This window comes from Eptatretus burgeri, chromosome 15 (assembly GCF_056783735.1).
Source record: "Eptatretus burgeri isolate ZD-2024b chromosome 15, Ebu_testis_v1, whole genome shotgun sequence".
Classification (NCBI taxonomy): domain Eukaryota; kingdom Metazoa; phylum Chordata; class Myxini; order Myxiniformes; family Myxinidae; genus Eptatretus; species Eptatretus burgeri.
The window spans coordinates 16,181,752-16,207,319 of NC_140975.1; the positions used below are offsets into that span (position 1 = coordinate 16,181,752).

The following is a 25,568-nucleotide window of genomic DNA, read 5'->3' on the forward strand; positions in this document are numbered from 1 at the left end:
TATCTACTTATTACGTACGCAACTGTCGTGAGGCTTTCTTTGTACTCCCACTCATTACCTGCCCATGCTCATGCAATGGCTCTTCGCTTTCCTCTTGATACTCTCCATTATTCTTTCTCCTATCTTCCCTTCTTTTTCTCTTTTAAATCAATTATTCCCTCCGACGTGCGTACGTGATAAATGAACGGTTCATAATATTAATAATTATGTTTCCAATATTAAATTCAAATGCCGTTATCAGATCATCACAACAGCCCAAGGCATGTTCGGTTTCATCGGAAAAGAATCGCCACGTGACTGCTTGTTGACTTGAGCTTCATAGTTCGTGCCGTCCTTGCAAAACCCGCGTTTATTTCCATCAGACACTCGATCCCTTCCATCACGAGCCCTTTTATTTTTGGAACGACTTTGCGAATTGGATTGTGGGCTCAACCGAACCGTCGTTTTACCACCGATAGTACATTTGAGTCTTTAAATGGAGCGGATTCGAGATCGGAAAACTTTCCGCCAATCACGAGCCACAGATTCAAGATCCGAAAACTTTCCGCCAATCACGAGCCACGGATTTGAGATCCGAAAACCTTCCGCCAATCACGAGCCACGGATTTGAGATCCAAAAACTTTCCGCCAATCACGAGCCACGGATTTGAGATCCGAAAACTTTTCGCCAATCACGAGCCACGGATTCGACATCCGAAAACTTTCCGCCAATCACAAGCCACGGATTCGAGATCCAAAAACTTTCCGCCAATCACGAGCCACGGATTCGACATACAAAAACTTTCCGCCAATCACGAACCTCGGATTCCAGATCCAAAAACTTTCCGCCAATCATGAGCCACGGATTCGAGATCTGAAAACTTTCTGCCAATCACGAGCCACGGATTCAAGATCCGAAAACTTTCCGCCAATCACGAGCCACGGATTAGCAACCTCAAGTGTGGTTCGGTTGATAATCGAGATACCATACTCGGGTCTTTGACGCATGAGGGGGCATTTGGTCCATCATACCCGTGCCACATCACATCAACGCCACATCCATTCGATCTTTCAATTCACCTGTTTAATTCTGGTGGGGGAGTTGAACAGTGAGTGTGATGATCAAACACCAACAGGTCATTTCCCTTTTGACGAGATCGTCGAACAGGTCTTACAATTGCTACATCTTTACAATCACCCACCCTTCTACCTACCAGTCTTGCCAATGTGCATGTATGTACCTGTACCCCTCCAATGTACCTCCAGGTACCTATCCAATTCCAATTTAAACCGATGTACTCTTTCTGCTGCCACTAGATTTCCAGGGAGAACAATCCATGCATTTACTACTCCGAGTGAAAGACCTTTGCCTTAAACTACCTATCAACTCTGCTCTTCTTGATTCTATGGCCGTGCTGTGGGCCCCGGCCAAAGTATCCTGTTCCTTCGGGCCCAATGGACGAACGGAAGCCGAGGGATGATAAACTACAGAAAATAGAATCGTCTCGGAAGGGGACATTTGCACCAGAGATGAACTTTACTCTTTGCTGATGGTAAACAGGATATAAAACGACCGGAGCTGATTTAATTATCCCCCCCCCTTTTTTCCGCGCTCACTTGGTACGGTCCCTCTGGGGCAGCAGTGGGGGCGGGCGGTTCCATCGGCTCGGAAAGGGGGTTTAACGCATGTTACCGAAGTTCCCATTTTCAAGGCGGGTCCATATAATAAGTTGGGGTCGGATGACACGGGTAGCGCGTGCGGTAGTGGGGACGCAATGCAGCACGGATACACGGATCCACGGATGGGATGCGAAACGTAGTCGATCAGGGAAACGTGCAGGTCCGGTGCTCAAGTTTTCTCTCTCTCTCTGAAATAAATCCAAAGTTTGTTTCGAAGTTACAAAGGTGGATTTTTTAATTGATCGATTACATCGTTTTTCACAAATGGATTTTAAAATAGTCGAAAAAGTTTGAAAGATAACTTTGTGAGCTGTTTATTTATTTAATTATTTGTTTTTGGTTCTTCTCCTCCCTCCCCCTCCCCCCCCCAAGTGTTTGTGTGTTTTTAACCAATGTGGAAACTTTTATAAAGTATCGTTCTCTCTCTCTCTCTCTCTCCTCCGTCCAGCCTCGATGAAACTTGTTGCCTCGTGTCATCGCAAGCTGTGCGTTTTGATTGGAAATTCCTCCCTTTGTTTGGATGGGAGTTTAAATTTCCTGGGTAAATATTCCTGCACGGTGAGACACCCTCGGAGTCACCGCTCGTGGAATGCGGTCTTGGTTGGGACTTGTAGTCACCACTAAATCCAAACTACCGTAACCCCGCCCAGTACGGCACACCGGAACATTTCAGGTGCTCGCAGGTGTTCGCAGTCCGACCATCAACTACCTGCGATGGAGCCTCCCCGAGCAGCTCCCGACCCCCCTGAGTCCCTGGTCAAGAGCAATATGATCCACCTGCGGAAGGTGATGCTCGAGTTGATGGAGACCGAGCGCTCGTACGTCCAGGTGGGTGTCTGTCTCTCTGTCTCTCTGTCTCTCTGTCTGTCTGTCTCTCTGTCTCTCTGTCTCTCTGTCTGTCTGTCTGTCTCTCTCTCTCCTTGTGTAGCATGGCAAGTCTATACAGCGTTGGTTGTGCCGAAGAAGTTTCGTGGTTCGGGTATTAATCCTGGAAGGACTGAAGGAGGAGTCATTCTGCCGCTGGATACTCCGATGAGTGAGCAGGAATTTGTAGTTGTTCAGGATGCCGGTGATGACTCGCCTACACTTCGGGAAGGGCACCGTGGGATATTTAACTTCCACAAACTAATTTCGGCAGACGGGAAGTCCAGTTTTTAACGTCCATCCGAGGGAGGACGCACGCACGCACACGCCTCGCCCTGCCTGTGCAACACCAGGACGGCAGTTTATAGCTGGCTCGAGATTCTAACCCAGGCGAGACAGCTCAGAGATGAGTGCATATACCTATCCTCACAGCCCTATGACATTTATTGGAATGTTAAAAAAATTAATTTAATTGTTGCTCAAATGTTGTATCTTGATATTTGTCTATATGTATATAATTATATATATATATATATATATATATATATATATATATATATATATATATGTTAAATTCATTGGTTATAAAAACACTTGAGATGACTAGTTGAGGGATGTTGATGCATTTGATGTTGTAAGCCTGAAGTCTAATCGTTGGGGCTGTGCAGGATCTGCTCACGCTGCGGAACTCATACGTCGAGCCCATCCGGATGGAAGGCTGTCTCTCTCCAGATCAGGTACAGATCCTGGAAGAGAACCTGCATTTGAGTTGTATCCAATTCCCTCTTTCCCTCGGAGATCTTTTTTATTAGTTTGTGATGTACCCGTAAGGCCGACCGATCTTAGGTGACCTGTCTTGAAATGGGCACCAAATTGTTGCAAGCATCTGGAAAGGGAATGCTTTGCAGCATTAAGAATATTTGAATGTTATTCCAACCTTGCCGAGTGCGTTATTTCTCTTCCCCCCCCCCCCCGCTCCCCGTCGAGTTGGACATCAGGGGTGTTACAATCCCTGCTGCTGACCCTCCAATCAACTGTGGTCCACCTTTGCTTGTGGAAACACGGGCTGCGGTAAACCCGTTGAAACAAGGTAAAGCTCCAGGGATCTGTGGCATCCATGCCGAACTTCTCAAGGCTGATGGAAATGCTGCACTCATGTCGTTGCATGCAGTTTTGTGCTCTGCCTGGAACACAGGCATCATCCCAACTGACTGGAAGAGGGGCCTTGTTGTCCCTCTCTGGAAAGGGAAGGGTAATCGCCAAGACTGCAACAACTACCGAGGGGTGACGCTGCTCTCAGTGCCGGGCAAGGTCTTTGCTCAGATAATTCTTGATAGGTTTCGCCACCATCTGATTGAGCACCAGCGTCCAGAGCAGTCAGGCTTTACACCAAAGAGGTCAACGATTGACCGTATCCTTGCCCTTCGTGTCCTCACCGAACGCAGATGAGAGTTTCAGCAGGGGCTGCTTGCAGCCTATGTTGATCTCTGTAAAGCGTTCGATTCGGTGAATCTGGATGCCCTCTGGAGGATTCTTGGTCTTCGTGGGGTGCCACCAAAACTGATCGATCTGATGTCTGAACTCTACTCTGGTACTGAGAGTGCTGTGAGATGTGGTGGTACCATCTCTGACTTATTTCCAGTTGTTACTGGAGTTTGTCAAGGGGTGTGTACTGGCCCCCACATTTTTCAGCACTTTTATGGACTGGATTCTTGGGAGGATGTCTGAGAGATCAAGCTGCGGTTCATCGTTTGGGAATGTCAAGATCTCTGACCTTGATTTCACAGATGATGCAGTCATCTTTGCAGAGACTTTAGATATCCTTTTGGGGGCCCTCGAGGTGCTGAATGAGGAGTCGGAGCCACTGGGATTACGGGTTTCTTGGGTCAAAACTAAAATCCAGGCTTTCAATGAATGACATCTAGGATGCTGCTGTCCTGTCTGTGCCTGTTTGTGGTATGGATGTTAAGGCCCAGTCACACCTTGACGTTTTAGCCAACGTATGCCGATTTTTGAATTTTTTTTTTCTAAAACGCTGGCACACGTTGAATACGTTATGGGTAAGTTTTGATAACATTGAGAGCACGCTGAAAAACACTGCCATACGTCGTTGTACGCTGGCTTTAAACGTTGTACTTTTCGGTTGTCCTCAAATTTTTGCATGCTTGAAATTTCACGACGTATGCCGGCGTATGACTCACACGTTCCGCTATGCTGGCCACAAGTTGTATGCACAGTCTGCGATCGTTGACAGACGTCAACACATGCTACTTGTAAGTTAATCATAAGTTGAGACACGCCGAGGTAATGTTTAGCATACCCGAAACTTATTTCTAACCTATGATTAATGTGTTGTTGGCACGTTACGTGATCGTTGCCACACATCGACAGACGTTACTTTTAAGTTACTCATAGGCTGAAAGACGTCGGTATAATGGATCGTCCTTGCGTCAGCGTTCACGGCCACGGCCAGGACACTTATTTGCAGCATTCTTCAAACTTTTCTTCGGCATGACGAGGATGTTCACACTTCGATGTCTAGCTTGGCTATGATTCCAATTGTCCATCGGCAGCGTCTATTTAAAATAGTCGAGTTTGAGCGTTTTAACACGTTCAGAAGAAACGTTTCAAATTACCAAACCCCAGCGTCTAAAAACAAAGGCAAAAAACAAAGCCGTTTAAAAGTCGTTGAGTGTAAAAAAAAAAAAATCCAATTGTTGAGCGCAAGTGTCTCCTTTCAATAGTGGAGATGCAGCCATTTAAATCGTTGAGTGGCAGCCTATGAATAGCAAACCCTACGTCACCGGCAAAGATAAACTGCCGCACGATATGGATAAGTTAGGCTATCGTTGGGCATAGTTTGTGAACGCCGGCGACACGATAATTATTCGTTGGTATATCGTATCTATAAGTAATCAAAGTGCTCTATGCACATTATTAGTTCATTGTGCATTTGTCCAACCCGTTATGAATAGACCTAAATCGTAAAAACAAGCCATAGCTCATTGTTGAAAAAGCCCCATAAAAAATTAGCCGTGAAGAACTTCGAACAATGGTGCAAAGATGTCTCCTACCCGTGGACACGCGGACGCAAGGACGATCCATCATAACCCACACCCTCCCCCTCACACTCACCTACTACTGCCAACATGAACAAACTACTACTAATACTAATACTGATACTGATACTGTTACTGCTGACATGGACATCGACTCAAAAAGGACTCGAAAACACTGTTGGGTTCCCCTTTTATGAACACCATTTTTATATACCAATTCCCAAAATCGCTGGGAACACGTCTTTATATGGCAGTTGTAAGCTAGAAACACGTTAATTTATTTTTTTTTGTCGACCGGAAGACGTCATTGGAATACGTCAACATACGTCAATGTGTGTTGGGACTATGTAAAGAATTGGTTCAAAGCACGTCAAACATAAGTTAGAAATAAGTTTCGCGTCAAAAAGACATTACCGCGACGTGTTTCGACTTATAAGTAGCCTTTGTGGACGTGTGTAAGCGTCCACATATCGTGTGTAAAACTTATCCCCATCGCATGCGGAACGTGTGTCATACGCAGAGTACATCGTAAAATTTTGAACATGTTTAAAATTTATTGACGTACTCTACTTACTACGACGTATGATAGCGTACTTTAGCGTTCTACTCACGTATACCAAACTTACTCATACCGTATTTGACGTGCCCCAACGTTTTAGACACATTTTTCTTAGGTCGGCATACGCTGGCAAGATCGCCAAGGTGTGACCGCGATGTTGTCACTTCCATTTCTACGGCAGTTATGATTCGAATCGTTGTGCGTCAGCCTTTTAATAGGCTACGTCACGACATCGTCGGCGATGCATGCAACGCGCTATGCCTGAGTTAGACTATCGTTGGGCATCGGTTGTGTAGGCCGACAACAGGTTCAGCATTCGTTGGTATAAGTTATCGATAACACCACGAAACGTTCTGTGTCCATTACTAATGCGTTGTACATAAGATCAAGTCGCTATGAATATGTCCGAATCTTTAAAAAAAAAACATCAAAAGTTCAACGTAACCCAGCGTTTTACATACATTTTAATACGTTGCCATCGCTGGCTAAAACTTCAAGGTGTGACTGGGCCTTTAAGGTCGTGGAGAGATTCACTTACCTTGGCAGTGATATTCATGTCTCTGCCGGCTGTGAGTCAGAGGTCAATGGACGTCTGGGTCGGGCCTAGGGAGTCATGGATTCACTGGATAATGGGGTGTGGTGCTGCCGGTACCTGTGCGGGAGGACGAAAGTCCGAGTCTTCAGGTCCTTGGTGCTTCCAGTCTTGCTCTATGGATGCGAGACTTGGACTCTGACCAAGGATCTGAGACGGAGACTTAATTCTTTCGGTACCAGGTCTTTTCGGAGAATCCTTAGCTATCGCTGGTCAGACTTTGTGTCCAACGAGCGGTTGCTGAGAGAGACTCCGATGAGATTTGTTACCTGCATGGTTCGTGAGCGTCAGCTGCGGCTGTATGGACATGTGGCTCGTTTTCCTGACTCTGATCCTGCTCACCAGATTCTCTCAGCGAGGGATTCTCGTTTGTGGAGGAGGCCAATGGGCTGACCACATGCCTCGTGGTTGCAGCAGGTTGACTGGCATCTCAAGGAGATGGGGATGGGCCAGGCATCTGCCTGGGGGGATGGCCAGACGGAGGCCCCTGGAGTACCGGCGGAAAGTGGACGCAGCGACGCGCTGCTCTGGCACATGCTCCCATACCTGACCTGACCCCCCTCCCCCCCAAGTTGGATGTGACTGGTTACCTGAGTAGCGACATTGGCAGAACTCAGAATCCCTCCAGGAATTGAATCTTTTGGAAGTGTCGTCGGAAGCTTGTAATCTGGGAATGTTAGTAGGGAGCAGCCAGGAAGTGCTTGTGCCCCGCTCTTCTTTCATGCGGACAGGTCGAGGAATTGTTCGGAAGCTTGACTCCGCTGACGGAGTTTCAGCGAGACTTTTTGAAAGCTTTGGAGGAGGGTTTGAAGGTGGTACCTGATATTGAGAAACTCAAAGATAAGACTCAGGTCAAGGTGAGTCGAACGTTGAAATTGATCCTTTTAAAGGTGAGAATTAAAAAAACGGTTCCATTGGTTGAAGTTCTCTTGTGCCCTTTTCACACTGCAAAGTGAACCGTGCCAAATCTTGCTGTGCACGGTTCACCTTGAGGTGCAGAAAGGCCTCTATGTATGAGCTTGTCCTTGAACTAGTGTGCAAATCGTCCAAGTGTCTTTGTGTGTCGGCCTCCAGAGGATGCTGTTTTCACTTGGCGGGGCCTTCCTGTATTACTCGGAACATTTCAAACTATACGGTGCTTACTGTGCAAACTACCACAAGGCCCAGAGGGTTCTGGAGAAAGGTGCGACTCTTTGCTCCAAATTCTCAGTTTACCGCCATTGATGCACCGTCTTTTATACCACCTCACATTAGTTTGTTGTGCCTGTTTGTGTCCTTCATACAACATCCCTAATAACAGTAAGTTTCTTGTTTGGAATGATTATCAGTTTTGTTAAACTGTTTGACACACAGCCAGACTAAAACAATTACCTTACCCCTCTTATGCGCATTCATGCAGGGACGGGATTCTGTACAATTTTCCAAATTCAGATTCAAATTGCTGCCAATATGCAGGTTTGTGGTTCCACAGCGTTCAAAATATAAATTTCAATCGAAGATTAAATTGTTCCCTCATCAGACCGATGTCTGTAGATCGATGAACAAAGTGAACCGATTGCTTCACCCTGCTTTTCGCTTCGTGCGGGTGGGGTAACTTAAGGTGCCACAGGTAAGTAGCGAAGGATAATTGTTTTGTTTCTCAGCCAAGAAAGATGGACACTTCCAAAAGTTCCTAAACACTCTCAACCCCAGTGGTCAGCACTCGAGTACACTGGAATCTTTCCTCATCAAGCCCATCCAGCGGATCTTGAAGTACCCTTTGCTCCTGAGAGAACTGTGTTCAGTTGTGGACATGGACAGTGAAGAAGGTTACCATCTTTCTGGTGCGTCCTTTGTTTGGGGAGGGTAGAGGTATCTCACCAGCACTGAGTTGATGGTGAAGTTTTAATGAATACTTATTTATGCATTTCCCCAAATGGGAGGTTTATGGTGCTGCTTGTCGGCGCACTGAGTTTCCTTGAGTGGCTTGCTCGGCCATTTTGGAGGGCATTTGGGAGTTGGGCACAAAATATGGATTAGTGCTGTCTGCACTCCAGGCTAGGGAGGATATATCTCCACCTTTTCCCTTGATGTCATTAGTGAGCCTGCCTGGTTTTTCTTACCGATCTCTAAGCAATGCGTTTGTCCTTGAACCGTGTTTCGATGCTTGGCACCCAAATGTTGTTTCTGCTCCATTTGGTAGGATTTTGACTTGCCACCGAAGTCATCCAAACATCTCAGAATTTTCTTTCTCCTCTACCTACCATGGCTATTTTGTGACTTGAAAATGATGAATCGTCCAATTTTGATTCAGCACCCAATTGTATTCTTCTTCTTTTTTTTTCTTCCACATTCTGTTCAATCTCATTCTTCCCTCCAGGTTTTCAGGACAGCTGTTCTCCACCGTCTCTGGTCATCTCCCATCCAAACCATGATCTTCTCTACCCCCGATAACCCAGCCTAAACCCTCTTCCTTCCTGAATTTGCTGATCTATCCATCTTCTCCACCCCCTGTGTCTTTCCATCATAATTCTTCCTCCCATCCCTTATTTTCGAAGTCTCTTTTCTTTTCTTTTTTTGTCCTTCAACTGTTGTGTGTTTTTTCCCCCTCTCTTGCTGTTTGTTTTGTCCTGTTACATCCTAATCCAGTCAATGTTCTAATTCCTCTATGTTCCTCAACTATGTATAAAATAGAAGTTTCTGTTTGCTTTTAATATCGGTCAAGAATCTTTGATCTGCTTTTGTGAAAACAAAAATGTTAGTTATTTTGCTGGTGCTTCTACTCAGAGGCCTTGAAAGCAATGAACGAAACTGCAAGCCACATCAACGAGATGCAGAAACTGTATGAGATCTATGGCAAGCACTTTGATGAGCTCATGCTGGAACACAAGATGGACACTGACGAGGTAGCCTCATTTCTCTGCGTCAAATTCTTACTTCCGTATTGCTGACTCGTCCACAAATCGGGTGAGAAAATTTCATGAGCCGTCCATTGCTCACGCTCCATCACTGACCTCTTCCCGACGTGCTCCCGAAATTCCTCCATAGCCTACTGACCTGTCCATGGGGGATCTTCTAGCACATGGCACTGTGTGTTGGCTGAACTCTGCACGTGGGCCCACAGACACGCACGTTTTTGGTGAATGTGGGGATGGTGTTTGTAAGGCTTGTGTAGTTCCTCTTAAAGAATCGATCAGTTTCCAACTGGCTTAGGCCGTATGGCCTGCACAGTTGTGACCCTTTGCCTTTTGTCCCCCCCCCCCCCATATCACCAAATTATTTGGATGTGTGTGTGTGTGTGTGTGTGTGTGTGTGTGTGTGTGTGTGTGTGTGTGTGTGTGTGTGTGTGTGTGTGTTTTTATATATATATATATCGTATCATTGCTTCAAGGACGACCAATTTGAGATGTTTTGCTTTTTGACACTTCTCAATATTTTTTTTTTGGGGGGGGGGAGTATCTCTTTGCCAAATTTGTTCAAATTAAAATCGAACAGAAATGCGGCTTGATCCCTATCGTGGTGAAGGCCCAGTCACACCTTGACGTTTTAGCCAGCTTATGCCGATTTTTTTTGAAAAATTTGTCAAATGCTGGCACACATCGAATACGTTATGGGTAAGTTTTGGAAACATTGAGAGCACGCTGAAAAACACTGCCATACGTCGTAGTACGCTGGCTTTCATCGTTGTACTTTGCGGTTGTCCTCAAATTTTAGCATGCTTGAAATTTGTTAGACTTATGCCAGCGTATGACTCACACGTTCCGCTATGCTGGCCATAACTTGTAGGCACGTTATGCGATCGTTGACACACGTCGACACACGTTAATTGTAAGTTAATCATAAGTCGAAACACGTCGAGGTAATGTTTAGCGTACCCAAAACGTATTTATAACCTATGAGTAACGTGTTGTAGGCACGTTACGCGATCGTTGACACCGTCCACACACGTTACTTGTAAGTTACTCAGAAGTCGAAACGCGTCAATGTAATGGTTAGCGTCAGCGTTCCAGACTCCCTGGTTTATTTTTTTTTGTTTTGTTTGTTTTTTTTTTAATTTTTTTTTTTCTTCGGTATGACGGTGATGTTGACACTTCAATTTCTAGTGCGGTTATGATTTAAATCGTTGAGCGGCAGCCTATTAATTATATTGTATTATATTATAACCGCACTAGAAATCGAAGTGTCAACATCACCGTCATACTGAAGAAAAAAAACAAAAAAACAGGGAGTCTGGAACACTGACGCTAACCATTACCTTGAGTGTTTCGACTTATGAGTAACTTACAAGTAACTTTTGTCGACGTGTGCCAACGATCGCATATCGTGCATACAACTTATTCCCATCGCATGCGGAACGTGTGAGGCATACAGCAAGTACGGCATAAAATGTTTAAAATATCAAGATGTACTCCACTTACTACGACGTATGATAGCGTACTTTAGCGTTCTATTCACGTATGCCAAACTTACCCATACCGTATTCGACGTGTGCCAGCGTTTTAGACGCATATTTCAGAGGTCGGCATACGCTGGCAAGATCGCCAAGGTGTGACTGCAATGTTGACACTTCCATTTCTCCGGCGGTTATGATTTGAATCGTTGTGCGGCAGCCTTTTAATAGGCTACGTCACGTGATCGGCGATACGTGCAGCGCGCTATGCATAAGTTAGACTATCGTTGGGCATAGGTTGTGAACGCCGACAAGAGGCTAAGCATTCATTGGTGTAAGTTATCTATAAGACAACGAAACGTTCTGTGTCCGTTACTAATATGTTATGCATACGACCAACTCGTTATGAATACGTCCGAATTTTTTTTTTAAAAACATCAAAAGTTCAGCGTAAGCCAGCGTTTTACATACATCTTGATACGTTGCCATTGCTGGCTAAAACGTCAAGGTGTGACTGGGCCTTGAGATAGAGATGCATCATTAAACCCCATATTGTCATGTTTGAGAGGACGCAGGAGTCTTAGTAATTCATTTGAATGTACCCGTCCATTATTGTTACTTTGTGAACTCACCTCGCCATGTCCTCCCTTCTCACATTCACTGCAGTTTTCAAGAAAGCAGTTGTGCTCATCTGCAAAGACTTTCTCAAGAACAGGAGGCGGTCGGTAAGTTTGCGAGGAAGGTTCGAACATCGCACTAACTTTTAAATATTTAAATCCACCGTCTCACTTCCCCAACCTTTTTATCCTAAAGTGATATAGACTCTCTAAATGGTTATTTTGAAGTCCATGATTTGTTTTTTTAATCTTCCATGTGGATTTGTAATTGCCATAAAACAAAGACAAGTTGTGATTCGGCCGGGGAGTTTGAGAGTATAACTAAATGAAGCAAGAGACAGTGATAGGACCAGGGAACAGTCTGAGTTGAGAAGAGGAGAGTTAATACGGTGGTCGGCAGGGGTCTTTCAATCGGAGTAGTTGATGCATGGAACGTACTCCCTAGAAATGTAGTGGCAGCAAACAGTAGATGGGTTTAAATTTGAGTTGTTGAATTGGTATCTCGAGGCATTGGAGATGGAGGGATATTGTCAGGACTGGTAGGTAGCTGAGGTATGGATGATAGTATGTCTGCCTGTGTAGTGATCTCATCAACAGGTGAATGTGCTGTCTTTGTTTATTCATCACCTTACAACCGTGTTTGCCCCCCCCCCCCAATTCCTGTCCACACAAACATCCAAACAAAATAAATATTTATTTTAAAACTATACTATGTACTGTCCGACCCCGCTATTCGCAGACCCCGTGTATTTGCGGGTCAGACAGTATGAGCTGCTTCAACATTTGTGCTTTGCGTATTCGCATTTTTAAAATCAGGACTGGTCGATATCTACCTGGGGAATTGAAAATCAGCCAAAGTTACAGCATGACATAAAAAAGGTGCAAAAACGGATCCTCTTAACTACAGACCAATTGGCTTACTTCCAAACAACAAGGTCATGGAATCCATCATCACAGCTGACATAAAATCATTCCTTTATTCCAACACCATCGTCTCAGATCATCAATTCAGATTCAGACCTGGTTACTCTACTTTGGACATGCTTTTACTCTCTCAACAATGGTGGAGCCCTCAATATCAGACATGATATCAGGGCCATATCTCTGGACATATCTTGAATTTTTTATACAGTCTGACATCCTGTCCTGCTCTCCAAACTGTCTGTCGATGGAATCCAAGGCCAACTCCACTCTTGGATTCATGACTTTCTCCACTCTTGTAGACAACGTATGGCTCTCAACGGAACCCTTTCATCTCCTCTCCCTGTCAAGGCTTGAGTACCTCAAGGCAGTCTGCTCGGCCCCATATTATTCCTAATGTTCATCAATTATCTCACTGACTCCGGAAAATCCTTTTTACCTCTTTGATGACTCCACACACTGCCGTGTGACATCTCTCATCCTTCTGACAGACAGGCAGCTGCCTTTTCCCTCTTCTCAGACCTTGACAAAATCACACTCATCGAACCCAATTTTTCTTCCATATCCATATTGTCCACCCTTTGCATTCTCCCTTACCCATCATCATTACCTGCATCCCTTGTTTGTCCATCTCCGTCTACCTTCTTCCTCCACCTTGCTGTTGTTTCCCCTTTCTCCTACTGTTCCCTTTGTTATGTTGTGTACTGGTCTGTTCTGTGCCCTAGCTCTTCAACAAGCCAAGACCATGTAACAATTTTTTTTTTAAAAAACAATACCTCAACATTCGCGGCATTTTTCAGAAAAGTATCCCCCGCAAATAGTGGGGTCCAACAGGTGTGTGTGTGTGTTTTTTATATATATATATATATATATATATATATATATGTATTTTGGGTGATCTCAGAGATATGACCTTATAAAATGGGTCACGATATCCGGATGTTCATCTGGTCGTCTTAACTTTCTGCTATTTTTGCTTTTCCTCCCTTATCGCTCAGCTGATTGTTCTGAAACTTGTCACATGAAAACCTGACAGTAGCCCGCACAATCGCTCGGGCTTTGATTCCCCCCCCCCACCTCCTCCGATTTCGGATCATGGGGGTTAACCACCCAAAATTTCAGATCGCTACTCGTCAATCATTTAACAATGGATAGCTCTGAAACTCTATGCAGCCCTTCTACTCGATGGTCTGCAGGATTGCTCAGTCTTACATGTTTCGATTTTGGATCGGGGGCATGGGGGGGGGGCTCCCAAGGGGGTCTGTGACTTTTCCCAGATTTTAGTTTCAGCAGTAGTCTGAACAACAACCTCAAGAGATGACCGTCAGCCCACTCGGGGATATTTATTCCTAAACACCCTAATGATGCCTGTGTTTGTTCCACACTCACCCTCCCCTGATGAATTTAAATTGGTTCACTGATAGATTGAATTGATGTGATGTAGATGTAGCACAGGCTAGTTGGGGTGGGATTGTGGGGGGAGGCAAGGCTGAAGAGGAGATAGTGGAAGACAGAAAGACCACCAAACCTGTCTGCGGTGAGAGAGTGAGAGCCCCAAAGACTCAGCCTCATCGCGGGAGATGCCAATGATATGAAATGCCTTGGTTTCCACAGCGTGAAGCCGAGAAAGGTGAGAGGCAGGAGCAACAGCCCAGAGGGGGAGAGCAGTACTCCATCAGGCTGTGAATGAAAGCTTTGTATGTGGTCAGGAGCTCAGGTGTGCCAAGGAAGGGCTTTGCACGACGGAGGATGCCCAGTCAGTGACTGGCTTTGGAGTTCAGGATGGAAATGTGGCTTTGCCAGGAAAGATCATGGCAGAGAGTGAGACACAAAACCTTGAATGAAACAATTTCTTTAAAAGCATTGTTGAGAAAGTAGATGGGGGGGGGGGGTCCATTCAGTTCTGTGACATACCTAAGCCGATGTCAAAAAAAATGAAAAGTTGGAATCTTTATTGGTGTTTTTCCCTTGTAACATTCATTTTCCCCTCCCCCCTCAATTGTTTTTCCACTCATGAAACTTTAATTTTCCTTTTCACCCAATTGTGTTTTTCTACATTGATACCTTCCCCACCCACTGCATTATCCAGATGTTCCATTTTGTCTTTATCTACTCTACATTGTTTTCCTCTGCTGCTTCCAGGCATATTTTCTTGATATGTCTTTGTGGGTTGCTGGCTCGTCCACAACTACTACTACTACTACTACTACTACTACTACTACTACTACTACGGCCTAAATTCATCCACCAACCTTGCTTGGTCAGCCATATGAGTTTCTCTCCACGCCCCTCCATCCCGAGAAGCCTCTCTCGAGTCTTCCGTCCCCTCATTTTTGTTCTTCCCCTTCTCTTCCTGCCAACTGCATCCACACCAGATGTGCTCAAACATGTCCTTTCCTTACTCCTGAGCAAGTGCCCCAACCAACATCATCTGCTCAAACGCATCCCATCTTTACACCTGAGCACGCAGACATACCTCTTGTGCCTTTTCGATAATGTCCCTCACTCCTGCACACCTGGCATCCTCATTGCTCTTTCTTCCCCTCAAAGAGATCCTCGTAAGCCATCTGCAGCAATCTCTACTCTTCCATTCACAAGGCTGCTCTGTTCTAGTCAGAACTGGTCCTGTTTCCATCTTGTGGTTTTTAGGTGATGTAAGTGTATTTCAAGTCATGCACCCAAATGATTAATTATCGATTCAGAGAAAAATTCCAAAACTACACGCATGATTTAGATTGACAGATTAAGCATACACAGGGTGATTCTGCTCATAAAAATTTCCAAATGGATGCCTACTTGTACGATCACCAACAGAGGGCATCATAACACCGTTGGCAAGACCTTGGGGAGTAATAGCTTCAGGACAGCAGCCGATGACTGTCCTGCTTTCTTGCAAAGCGCTCTCATTGTCTTGCTCAAAGGAATTTCGTCCATGCTCCTGGAATATTATTTCTGATGATGATAAACTCTGCAATCGACAACTATGCTTCTGCTCTACAGCAGAGCCTGAAGTATGGAAGGAAAACGTTTTATGGTTTAATTTATGTTCCAGATGAATATAAATCTCTGTAGGTTCCAAAAATGATTTTCCCATTTCCACTTTCCAAACAATTTCTCACCCCCATTGACAAATGGGCAGCGGCCTTTCCATTGCCAAAATCCTGTCATCCCACTGACAAGTTCCGGTGGGTCGTGGTGCCACGTCGAGGCGGGCCAAATCCTACTACGAGGCCAAAGCTTTGTCTGCTTCCGGCCTGTATACCAAACCATAGCATTGTCAGGAGGGTGAGGCAAGAGGCCTGCTCACTTTTTCAGAGGTAAGATTGTCTTCTGGCTTTACTACCTGTCGCCTGGTGGTTCACCCTCTGCCTGACCCTATTGCTCAAAATTCAGTCTGCAGAAATCTAGTATCTGTGTCTATTTCCACTTATTTCCTACTTTCACCCCTCATCCACCCCTTCCTCTGACCTGTGGTTCATTGAATCTTCCAGGTATATCAGGTTACTCTGTGATGTCCCTCATGCCTTCGTGCAATTTTTGCATTTTCACCCACCTTGTCCATTTGTAAATCCCAAGTCTGCCTGTTCTTGTCTGTACATTAAACGTATTTGTGGTTTGGCTCTTCCATGGGCCTTGATCTCCGTATTTAAAGTTTATTTTTTCAAATTTCCTTGTGAAATAGATTCTCACGATATTTCATTGAGAAGCAATTCTGGCATCCACTGTAAATTCCATCCTTTTTGGAGTCTAATCATGAATGTTCCTGTGTCCAGGACACGATCGAAGGTTCGTTTCGCTATTTGATCCCGTTCACGGAAATTCAAATGCACTCGAGTCGAGAGGCCGTCGCAATCTCAGGCGAGTTTTGTTTTTGTTGTTTGTCTGCCAAGTTGTCAAAAAATTTAGATTATTTTAGCATTGCATGATTATAATGTGCTGTTTTGTTCATAATGAGACCACAAATGGCTGAGATCTTTGTATTGCATCTGAAACTTCAAAAACTAGCTTGGTGTAGGTTTGTACTCCAGAACATGGAGCTTACACACCTGAAAGATGACTGGTTTACAAGTGACCCAAACGAATTTATTAAGCCTCCCTCTATACTCTTGTAGTGTCACGTCTGAGTGCCCGTATGCCTCAGCGCCGGGACCTTTCATCCCGGAAAACTGCCGAACGGTCTCTTATTGCACTGCATTCAGTTATTTTTACTTACGGTTACCGTTCCTCAAGGATCATTCCAATAACCGAAATCGACGGCACATGCACATGGGAAGGAAATGGCTCAAACACATTTTCTTACCTTTTAAAAGGTTTATTTTTTTGCATGGAAAAGTACATGAAGAAGGTAGACAAGATGGTATCGTAACTGTTAAGAACCAAGCGAATCGAGAGACGCAGGGGGAAATGGGGACACGCAAACTTGTGTACGATGGTGATAAATAAAGAAATGTGGAAAGTCCTCGCCTATCCTTGCCCACAAACCAGAGATCTTTACACCTACAATATTACTCTATCTTGTCTTTAAATTACATATGCTGCTGCCTCAGTGTCACATTTTAACAAATGACTTTTAGGTCCCTGCTACATGACAATCTAACCTAGTCGAAACACACGGGACCATGCTACACGACAATCTAACCTAGTCGAAACACACGGGACCATGCTACACGAACCACCTATTGATCCCCACCCCTTCCACGTATCAACAGGATCAATAGGGTGACACTTGTTTGTTTGTTTGTTTGTTTCTACAATTCGTGCCCCCAATTCTTAAAGGTACCACACAGTTTCTTAGACCCTGAGGAGTACTAAACCAACTTTAAGAAAATTATTATTCCAAACAGGAGTACCTGCCTGATGGGCGATCTTGTTCCAAACATGCAACACGTTCTTTTGACAGGTGTTGTATAGGCAACCGACAGCTCTGTTTAGGCAAAAATTATAGCCTGGGTTATGTGCATGAAGCAAATTATGCTTACTGCTTATAATTCAAAACACTTCAAGGTTTAAAGTTTAAAGGTCAAGGTCAAATTGAGGTCTGGAAATAGATTAATAAAATAAAAAGTCTTCACTCAGTTTTGCCAATGTGGAATCTCAAAGGCCGCTCACCTTCCCAGATGTTCTTGCATTATAGTGGACCTGCACTGAAGTTGCGCACCTGATATTTGATTTGTTCTTGAGCTACTTTTTTCAGATTGTGACCTAATTAACAAAAAAACACCTTTTTGATCATAACTTGAATTATTTTCATGATGAGTTTTATGGATAGATTGTAGATGGGGCACATTTTATTAATGTTACACTATCTCTTCGTGATCGCAGATATCTATCCTTTTTTTTTTTTTTCGGTCACTGACTAACATCAACCTTTCCTTGATTCCCACAGCAGTTAGCGTATCTCGATCTGTCTGTCTGATCGTCACTCATTGTTCTACCTGTCTGTCAACATTGACTGACACTAGTCTTAAAGGCCCTGTCACACCTTGCTGATTTAGCCAACGTATGCCTGACGTATGCAAACTTGGGCTAAAACGCCGGCACACATTGAATACGTTATGGGTAAGTTTGTATACGTTAAGAGCACGCTGGCATACGTCGTAGTACGCTTCCCCTTGCCCTGTGCAGATGAATAGGGGACAGGGGAGGGCGTGCTGTCCTCACAAACCATGAGCTCTGCACAGGCAGCCTCGAGGTCACCGCTGTGTGCTGCAATGGTTTCCTTTACCTGCAATTATGACAATTGATTCGTAAATTACAAGGCAAAAATAAGAGGCAAATTCAATTTGTAGTAATCAATGAATAATTCACTTAGAGATGTGTAGTACAGTAAAAGTAATATAAATAAATATTAGTATTGATATTGATATGTGTTTATACTTGCACTTTTGATGGGCTCAACACTATGGCGGACCACAGTCCTGAGGTAGCCGAAGTTATCCTTCACCCACTGCTCCCTCTCTGTCAATTCCAGGGCGCCGTCACCGCTCTTGTTTTTGTCCAGACGGGTGTGGGTGTCTCGCAGGGACTTGAACCACCCTTGAAGGTGCTCCACAGACTTCGCCATTGCCTTGCCTTGATCCTCCCAGACCTTTGCCTTCTTGTCCACCCTCCGATAGTCCGTCTTCTTGATGTCCCAGATGCATGTGTTCTCGCGAAGGAAATCGCACATGAGCTGCTCCTCTTTGAAATCGAGACAATACTGTGTCTTCTTGGCCCTCTTCTTCGCAAGGGTTGGCTGAGAGGAGGCGGAGGCCTCGCACGCAGCTATCGATGCCCCCGACGATGCATCCTCTCCGTCAGAGGGTGTCCGTGGTGGGGAGGGTTTGGGCAATGATGGATCCTCCTTGCGTCCGCGTCCACGGCCAGGAGACTTCTTGCCGGTATTCTTTGAATTTTTCCTCGACATGATGACGATATAGATAGGTCAATGTCTCACTTGGTAATGATTAAAATGTTCGAGCGCCAGCGTCCATTTTAAATAGTCGAGCGGCAGTGATTTAAATCGTTGAGCACCAGCCTATGAATAGCCTACGCCACGTGATCGTCGACGATACTTTTCCGCACGCTATGCATACGTTAGGCTATCGTTGGGCATACGTTATGAACGCCAACAACATGCTAAGCCTTTGTTGTGATAAGTTATCGAAATGTTCTGTGTACGTTAGTAATACATTACTAGCCGAAACCCCGTCACAGACGGATTCCGTTCATTCAACCACCCTCACCAGCTCACCCACACTCGAGGGACATGGACTGGACAGGACGTGCTTGCCCCCTCCTACCGCATTCCCCCCCGCCTCCAACCCCCCGCCTTCAATTTGCTTACCCCCGCCAAAAAAATTAATTACCCAGCCCCGCCACCGCCTCTTCACTCCCCGTCCCCCGTCTCTTGATTCCCCACCCCACTTGCCCCTGGGCCTTCGCCCCCTGTCCACCCCCTCACACTCAACCCCGCCTAATTCACCCCAGCTCCCGCCCACTCATCCCCCACCCCATTTCCCCCATCTCCCGCTTTCGATTTGCTTACCCCCGCCCAAAAATTTGCTTACCTTGCCCCCCGCCTCTTCACTCCCTGCCCCTGTCTCTTCATCACCCGCCCCCGCCTCTTCACTCCTCGCCCCCGTCTCAACGAAAAGTGTTTATTCTGCTTCAGAGTTGAAAGTTGACTCTTGCCACAATGTGCGATGCACTCTTACAGGTACGAAGTTTCTTTCAGTCCAGGTCACAGTACCGAGAAAAACGTGACGCGACCGCCAGGAGGAGCACAAAATTGGTCCTTCAGTATTAATATATAGATGCATTTGTCCGACTCGTTATGAATAGGCCAAAAACATGAAAAAAACATCAACACTTCAACGTAAAAATACATTAAAAAATTTTTTTCCAAAAAATTAAATCATGGAGTCTGGGACACTGACGGGTTCCTCCTGTGAACCCCATTTTTATATACCAATTCCCCTAAACGCTGCCAATACGCCATTATACGGTAGCTGTAAGTTAGTAACACGTTCAGTAAGTTCTGTGGTCGTCCGGTAGACGTCAATCAAATACGTCTACGTACGTCAATGTGCGTTGAAGAAACGTTACACATGTTCAAAGCACGTTACTCATAGGTTAAAAATTAAGTTTCTGGTATGCTAACCATTACCTTGACGTGTTTCAACTTATGAGTAACTTACAAGTAACGTGTGTCAACGATCGCGTGGTGTGCCTACAACTTATGCTAGCGTATGCAGAATGTGTCTCGTACGTTGAGAAATTTTCAACATACTGAAAATTTCTCGGCATATGACGACGTATGCCAGCGTGCTCTTAACGTATACAAAACTTACCCATAACGTATTCGACGTGTGCCACCTTGGTTCGGCAAATTTTTCATACGTCGGCATACGCTGGCTGAAACGTCAAGGTGTGACAGCGGCTTCACACTTCGATACCTAGTGCGGTTAAGATTTGAATCGTCGAGCCGCAGCTTATGAATAGCTTACGCCACGTGATCGTCGGCGATACGCTGCCGCTCGCTATGCATAAGTTAGACTATCGTTGGGCATAGGTTGTGAACGCCGACAACACGCTCAGCATTCGTTGGTATAAGTTATCTATATGTGATTAAAATGTTCTGTTTACATTACTAATACGTTATGCATACATCCAACACGTTATTATATGTCCAAAACTTTAAAAAAACAAAACATCAATAGTTCAGCGTATGCCAGCGTTTTACATACATTTTGATACGTTGCCATACGCTGGCTAAAACGTCAAGGTGTGACAGCGGCTTTACCAGCAAAATGAGATCCTCATCCTCATTCCATAATCTTAAAATAGAAATTTTTAAAAAGCATTTTGGCATTGAAGATCTAATTTCTGTATTGAAGCTCATCTGTGGGCCACCTCATTTTAGTTTTTGAGCTCAGTGGTTATGGAGTGTGTTTGAGAAATGTTATGATGTTTGTACAATGTTTGGAGGCATTTGAGAGTCTGTGACAAAATGTGGACTGTGTGATAGGTACATCAGACCAGGAAAGGTAGACAGATAGTCCTCTCCCTAAAGGTCACTGGTCGGCCACCTGTTTTTACTGACAATCCGAGAGCAGTGTTTTTTTTTTTTGCCATTCTGTTGTCCATTTGAGAATAACTTGGGTTCCAGAAGCTTCAAATCGGTCACAATGCTTCAATATTGGATTTGAACACTCAGTTCCTGGGTCTTTCCCCACTTGGTCACCATGCTTACTTTTGGGTGTGTTGGCAAGAGTGGATTAGAGCTGTGAGATTTCTCGAAATGTACCTTCCCTGATAAAAGCAAATGATACGGTTGAAATTTGAACAGCATGAGAAAAATCACCCACATGCCATCTTTGGCATTTTTGGAAACCTCTTAAGGAGCATTTGGAGATGTCAATCAAGCTTTGGGGGAGGGATGGAGGGGCTGCTCGATATATCCTGGAACCAATTTAAGTTCTACCGAATTACACTACTTAGTAGTCATAACTAAAATGGATCAATTCTGATGGAAGAGCAAAACCTTGAAGGGTTGAGGACAACACGGGGACAGAAAAGGAAATGGACATTAGGTTTGGGTAGACACTGACAGACTCGGCCCAAATTGTGTCTGTCTATAAATCTCATTCCCATCCCAAACACCAACAAAAAACTCCCATCCCTATTCGCAATTTTTTTCCATCCCATCAACCTTTTCATACAGGTTATTGTTTTTTTTTGGGGGGGGGGTGGTCGCTAGACTACCATTATTCTCAGGTTTTCCGTCTGTCTGTATGTTTGTATGTATTGGACAGCTCTGGAGGCCAGAGGAGTTAACCGATATTGATGAAACTTGACTAGTAGGTTCATACCAGGATCGAGTTCTATGCTTTCGAGCACCGTTGCTATGGACGCCACCGTTGCCTAGCAACGGGGCTTTGAAATTTTACAAAAATCCTAAAAAAATTATTTTTTTCGAAGATCAAAAATCTGCTTCCGTGCTTTTATGCGCACTACAATCAAACTGTCAAAAAATTTCAGCCCGATCCGTCAAAAACTATGACTAGTATGCAATTATGTAGCGACCACCCATGTTGCCTACCGGCTTGTTCTTCTCTTTCTCTCCTCTTTTGTTATTACTTTATTCCCTTGCTGCTTGTGTCCCACTTACAACATCTCCCTTTTTACTTTTTGTCACCGATTTATCCATGAGCCTCGATCTTTTATAAGATAAATAAATGCTGATGGTCTTAACTGCCCCCTCCCAACCTCAATCCTTCCTCCTTTCATTTGATGTGAACTCTGTTAAACAAAATTTCATTTTCTTGTTGAGAAGCTACAAATATAAAATTATTTGGACTTTTTAAATAAAACCGTATTAAAAGGAAGAACAAATGATGCATTTGACAAACTTGTATCTTTGTAAAAACTCATTAATGAATTATCAGCTGACAATTTTATCAATGTGATGATTCTGAACAAACGAGCCATTTTTTTAAAATCACCATGCTCAACAGATCGATGGCATGAGATATGGGCAAATGTATGGTCATTATTCTTCAGCCACAAAAGGTGAAGCACCTGTGAGAATGAAATATGAATTAATAGATTTCATACGTTGTTTTATTCTTCTTCTTCTTCTTCTTTCTCTCTCTCTCTCTCTCTCTCTCTCTCTCTCTCTCTCTCTCTCTCTCTCTCTCTCTCTCTCTCTCTCTCTCTCTCAGAAGGTGACTGTGAAGAGCAGTGGGAAATAATCCATGTCAGTCCAAACCGTGACTCGCATGCAGCTGTTGTGTTCCAACTCTCAAGGTGTGTCTGTGTCTGGTGTTTTGACTGCCTTCTTACCTGAAAGGCTGTTCATATAGAACATATGAACTACCTCGGCAATTTGAATATTGTGCAGAAGCTGCTGCCCAGACAGCAACCGCACCAGTCCACTTGCTCCCTACAATCTATTGATAGCTCATCTACTCTTCATGAAGAATATTGTGATTTTTATTTTTAATATGGTCAGACAGGACGAATAGTTTAACGTCTATCCACGGGATGACACATGTTGATGAATCACTTTGCATGTGAAACGCTGGGATGGCAGTTTATTGATGGGTTGGGATTTGAACCCGGGCTAGACGGCTTGGAGGCGAGTGTGCGTACCTCTTGGACATCTGCCAGCCCAAAAGTACATGTAATCACATGCAGGAAAGGACATTGAGAAACGATGTATTTTAAAACTAATCACAAGGACCTCCGTAATTAACATGGTATCTGGGATTTGAAGCTGGTAACTAACGTGATGTTTGTAGCTTCAAAGGTGTTGAGCTACAAACATGAAACTGGCGAACCCTTAAATTCTATACCCGAGTCTCTCTTGTACATCAGCCTTGGTGTTTTTAAATCTGGCCTGTAGTGGCTTATGATTGGTGTAACCTCAATTACACAATTGAATTGTGCAAACAAAAATTGGCATCAAGTATATAGTGTTGTGACTGGAATGGAAATGAAATTAACATAAGAATATGATGGCTAATGGAGTGTGAAAGAGCCGCTTGCTTTTGAGTTGTCAATCATGGGTCTGATTTCCGGACTACAAACGAACATGCTGGTGCTTTGAAGACAGGCTGTTGTTTTATAGCGAGCTGTCCTTCAGATAATGTTGAGCTGGCTGACCTAGTTGCTATCACTTGTTTTTGTGATCTTGAGGTGTTTGTTGAAAAGAAGAGGCCACTGTGTACCAAAATTTCAATACTTGCTTGGAAAATGTTGCTTGCTTGCTTGCTTGCTCATGCTTCCTTGCTGTGAGTTGTGTGTTAGCTCTCATACGAGCCTCGACCAAGGTATACAAAAAAAAAAAAACACCATACTCAATGAAATGGTTAGGTGTCCACTCTGTGTCTGAGAGGTTGGCAGAGTTCAAGCCTTGGCCAAGTCGTTTATTTTATTTTTTGTAAACAGTCGAGGCTCGTGGAAGAGCTAGTATGAGTACAATGAACGGATCGGGACACAACGTGACAAAAGGAACAGTTGAGAGAGGGGGAAAGTTCAACGGCAGAGTTGAAGGCCAATATAGAGGCAGGCTTGAACAATGGGTGTGTGGAGGAATGAGTTGGCAGCAGAGGATGCAGGGCTGGACAAGATGGGTACGGCGGAAAAACTGGAAATTTGGAAGGAGCAGGGCTCGAGGTGGGGTAGTGGGGGTTAATGAGGGTAGAAAAGATCATGGTTTGGGATTGGGTATGATCTGAGATGATAGTGAACAGCAGTCTTGAAGACCTGGATGGATGAATGAGATCAAAGAGAATGTGGAAGTTGGTTGCACAGGTGGGAAAAAAGAGGAACAAATGAGTCGAGGTGAGCAGTGATTCTGGATTTAGGTAGTTTCATCAGAAGTGGGTTCATCGTGGACCGTATGCACCCGGCAGAAACCAGGGGGCGGTGCAAAACATGGAAAGAACAGAGGGAGCAAGACCAGAAAGGAGGCTGTAGAAGATAGAGAGATCACCGACCTGTCTGTGGTGGTGAAGTAATAGGCCCATAGACTCGGCTTCATCGTAGGAGATTCCAATGATCTTGAAGGCCTAGGTTTCCACCACATCAAGCTGAGCATGATGTGAGGCAGGGTAGCCAGCCCAGAGGGGAGAGCAGTACTCCATCAAGCTGTGGATGAAAGCCTTGAAGATGGATAGGAGTTCAGGTGTGGTGGGAAGGACTTTGTACAATGGAGAATGCCCAGTTGGTGGCTGCCTTTGAAGGCCAACTTTGAAATGTGGCTTACCCAAGAAAGATAATGGCTGATAGTGAGACCCAGGAGTTTGAAAAGATAGAGCACAGACAAATGACCATAAGGAGGAGAAAATTTGTTATTACCCCACCGAGTGCAGAGAAAAGCAACGTCATAAAAATGGTGTCGTCGGTACCCAGAATATTCTGGAAAGTGCCGTCTCTTCCGCCAAGTTATTTCTCATGGATTTTATCTGCATGTATGATTCGTGTATGCAAACATAGACCCTGCAAAGAAACCTCTGGCTTTTACTCTGTAGGCAAAAAATAATATACCGGTAATAAAATAAAAAAAGTGTGGAACAAGGTCATAAATACAATCCTCATACTTTTACTGTGACCTCATTTGTGGTCTTTCTCAGCCTATCATCCATGCGGATGACACTGGAGCGTGCCGTGCGTTCTGTCCTTCGTGCTCAAGCCCGAGAGCGTCTTTGTAAGGCGTCCAGTCTACCAGACAAGCCCAAGGGGTATCAACCATTTGGAGGCACACGCCTCTCTGCGCTGCGTACGAGGACGTCAAGGAGAGGAACCGGTAGGTTGGCCGGCTAGCCGTGACGATGGCACGATGTAGATTATGGGAAGTGCAGATGATCGGGGTATAATTGAGGGTAAATTATCGAAGCTTGTGACTTGAACGCCAATTAAATGGGGTTGTATAAAGGAGTAG

The 25,568-nt window shown here is 44.6% G+C and overlaps 1 protein-coding gene across 4 annotated transcripts in view; it reads left to right on the forward strand.

Annotated features, from left to right (window-relative positions):
- Positions 1–1,663: 1,663 nt before the first annotated feature.
- The window catches only part of LOC147011622 (rho guanine nucleotide exchange factor TIAM2-like), a 24,916-nt gene continuing 1,011 nt past the window's right edge, over positions 1,664–25,568 (forward strand). The window contains exons 1-12 of one of the 4 annotated variants that reach the window (XM_085858061.1): positions 1,664–1,819; positions 2,108–2,487; positions 3,192–3,260; positions 7,465–7,590; positions 7,808–7,916; positions 8,377–8,556; positions 9,500–9,618; positions 9,761–9,851; positions 11,769–11,827; positions 16,414–16,498; positions 22,846–22,930; positions 25,261–25,433. In XM_085858061.1, the coding sequence (XP_085714187.1) occupies positions 2,374–2,487; positions 3,192–3,260; positions 7,465–7,590; positions 7,808–7,916; positions 8,377–8,556; positions 9,500–9,618; positions 9,761–9,851; positions 11,769–11,827; positions 16,414–16,498; positions 22,846–22,930; positions 25,261–25,433 (1,210 nt within the window). In that variant the 5' untranslated portion in view covers positions 1,664–1,819; positions 2,108–2,373. Of the gene's footprint in view, positions 1,885–2,107; positions 2,488–3,191; positions 3,261–7,464; positions 7,591–7,807; positions 7,917–8,376; positions 8,557–9,499; positions 9,619–9,760; positions 9,852–11,768; positions 11,828–16,413; positions 16,499–22,845; positions 22,931–25,260; positions 25,434–25,568 lie in introns of all 4 variants that reach the window. The other 3 variants (XM_085858063.1, XM_085858062.1, XM_085858064.1) reach the window with 3 other exon arrangements.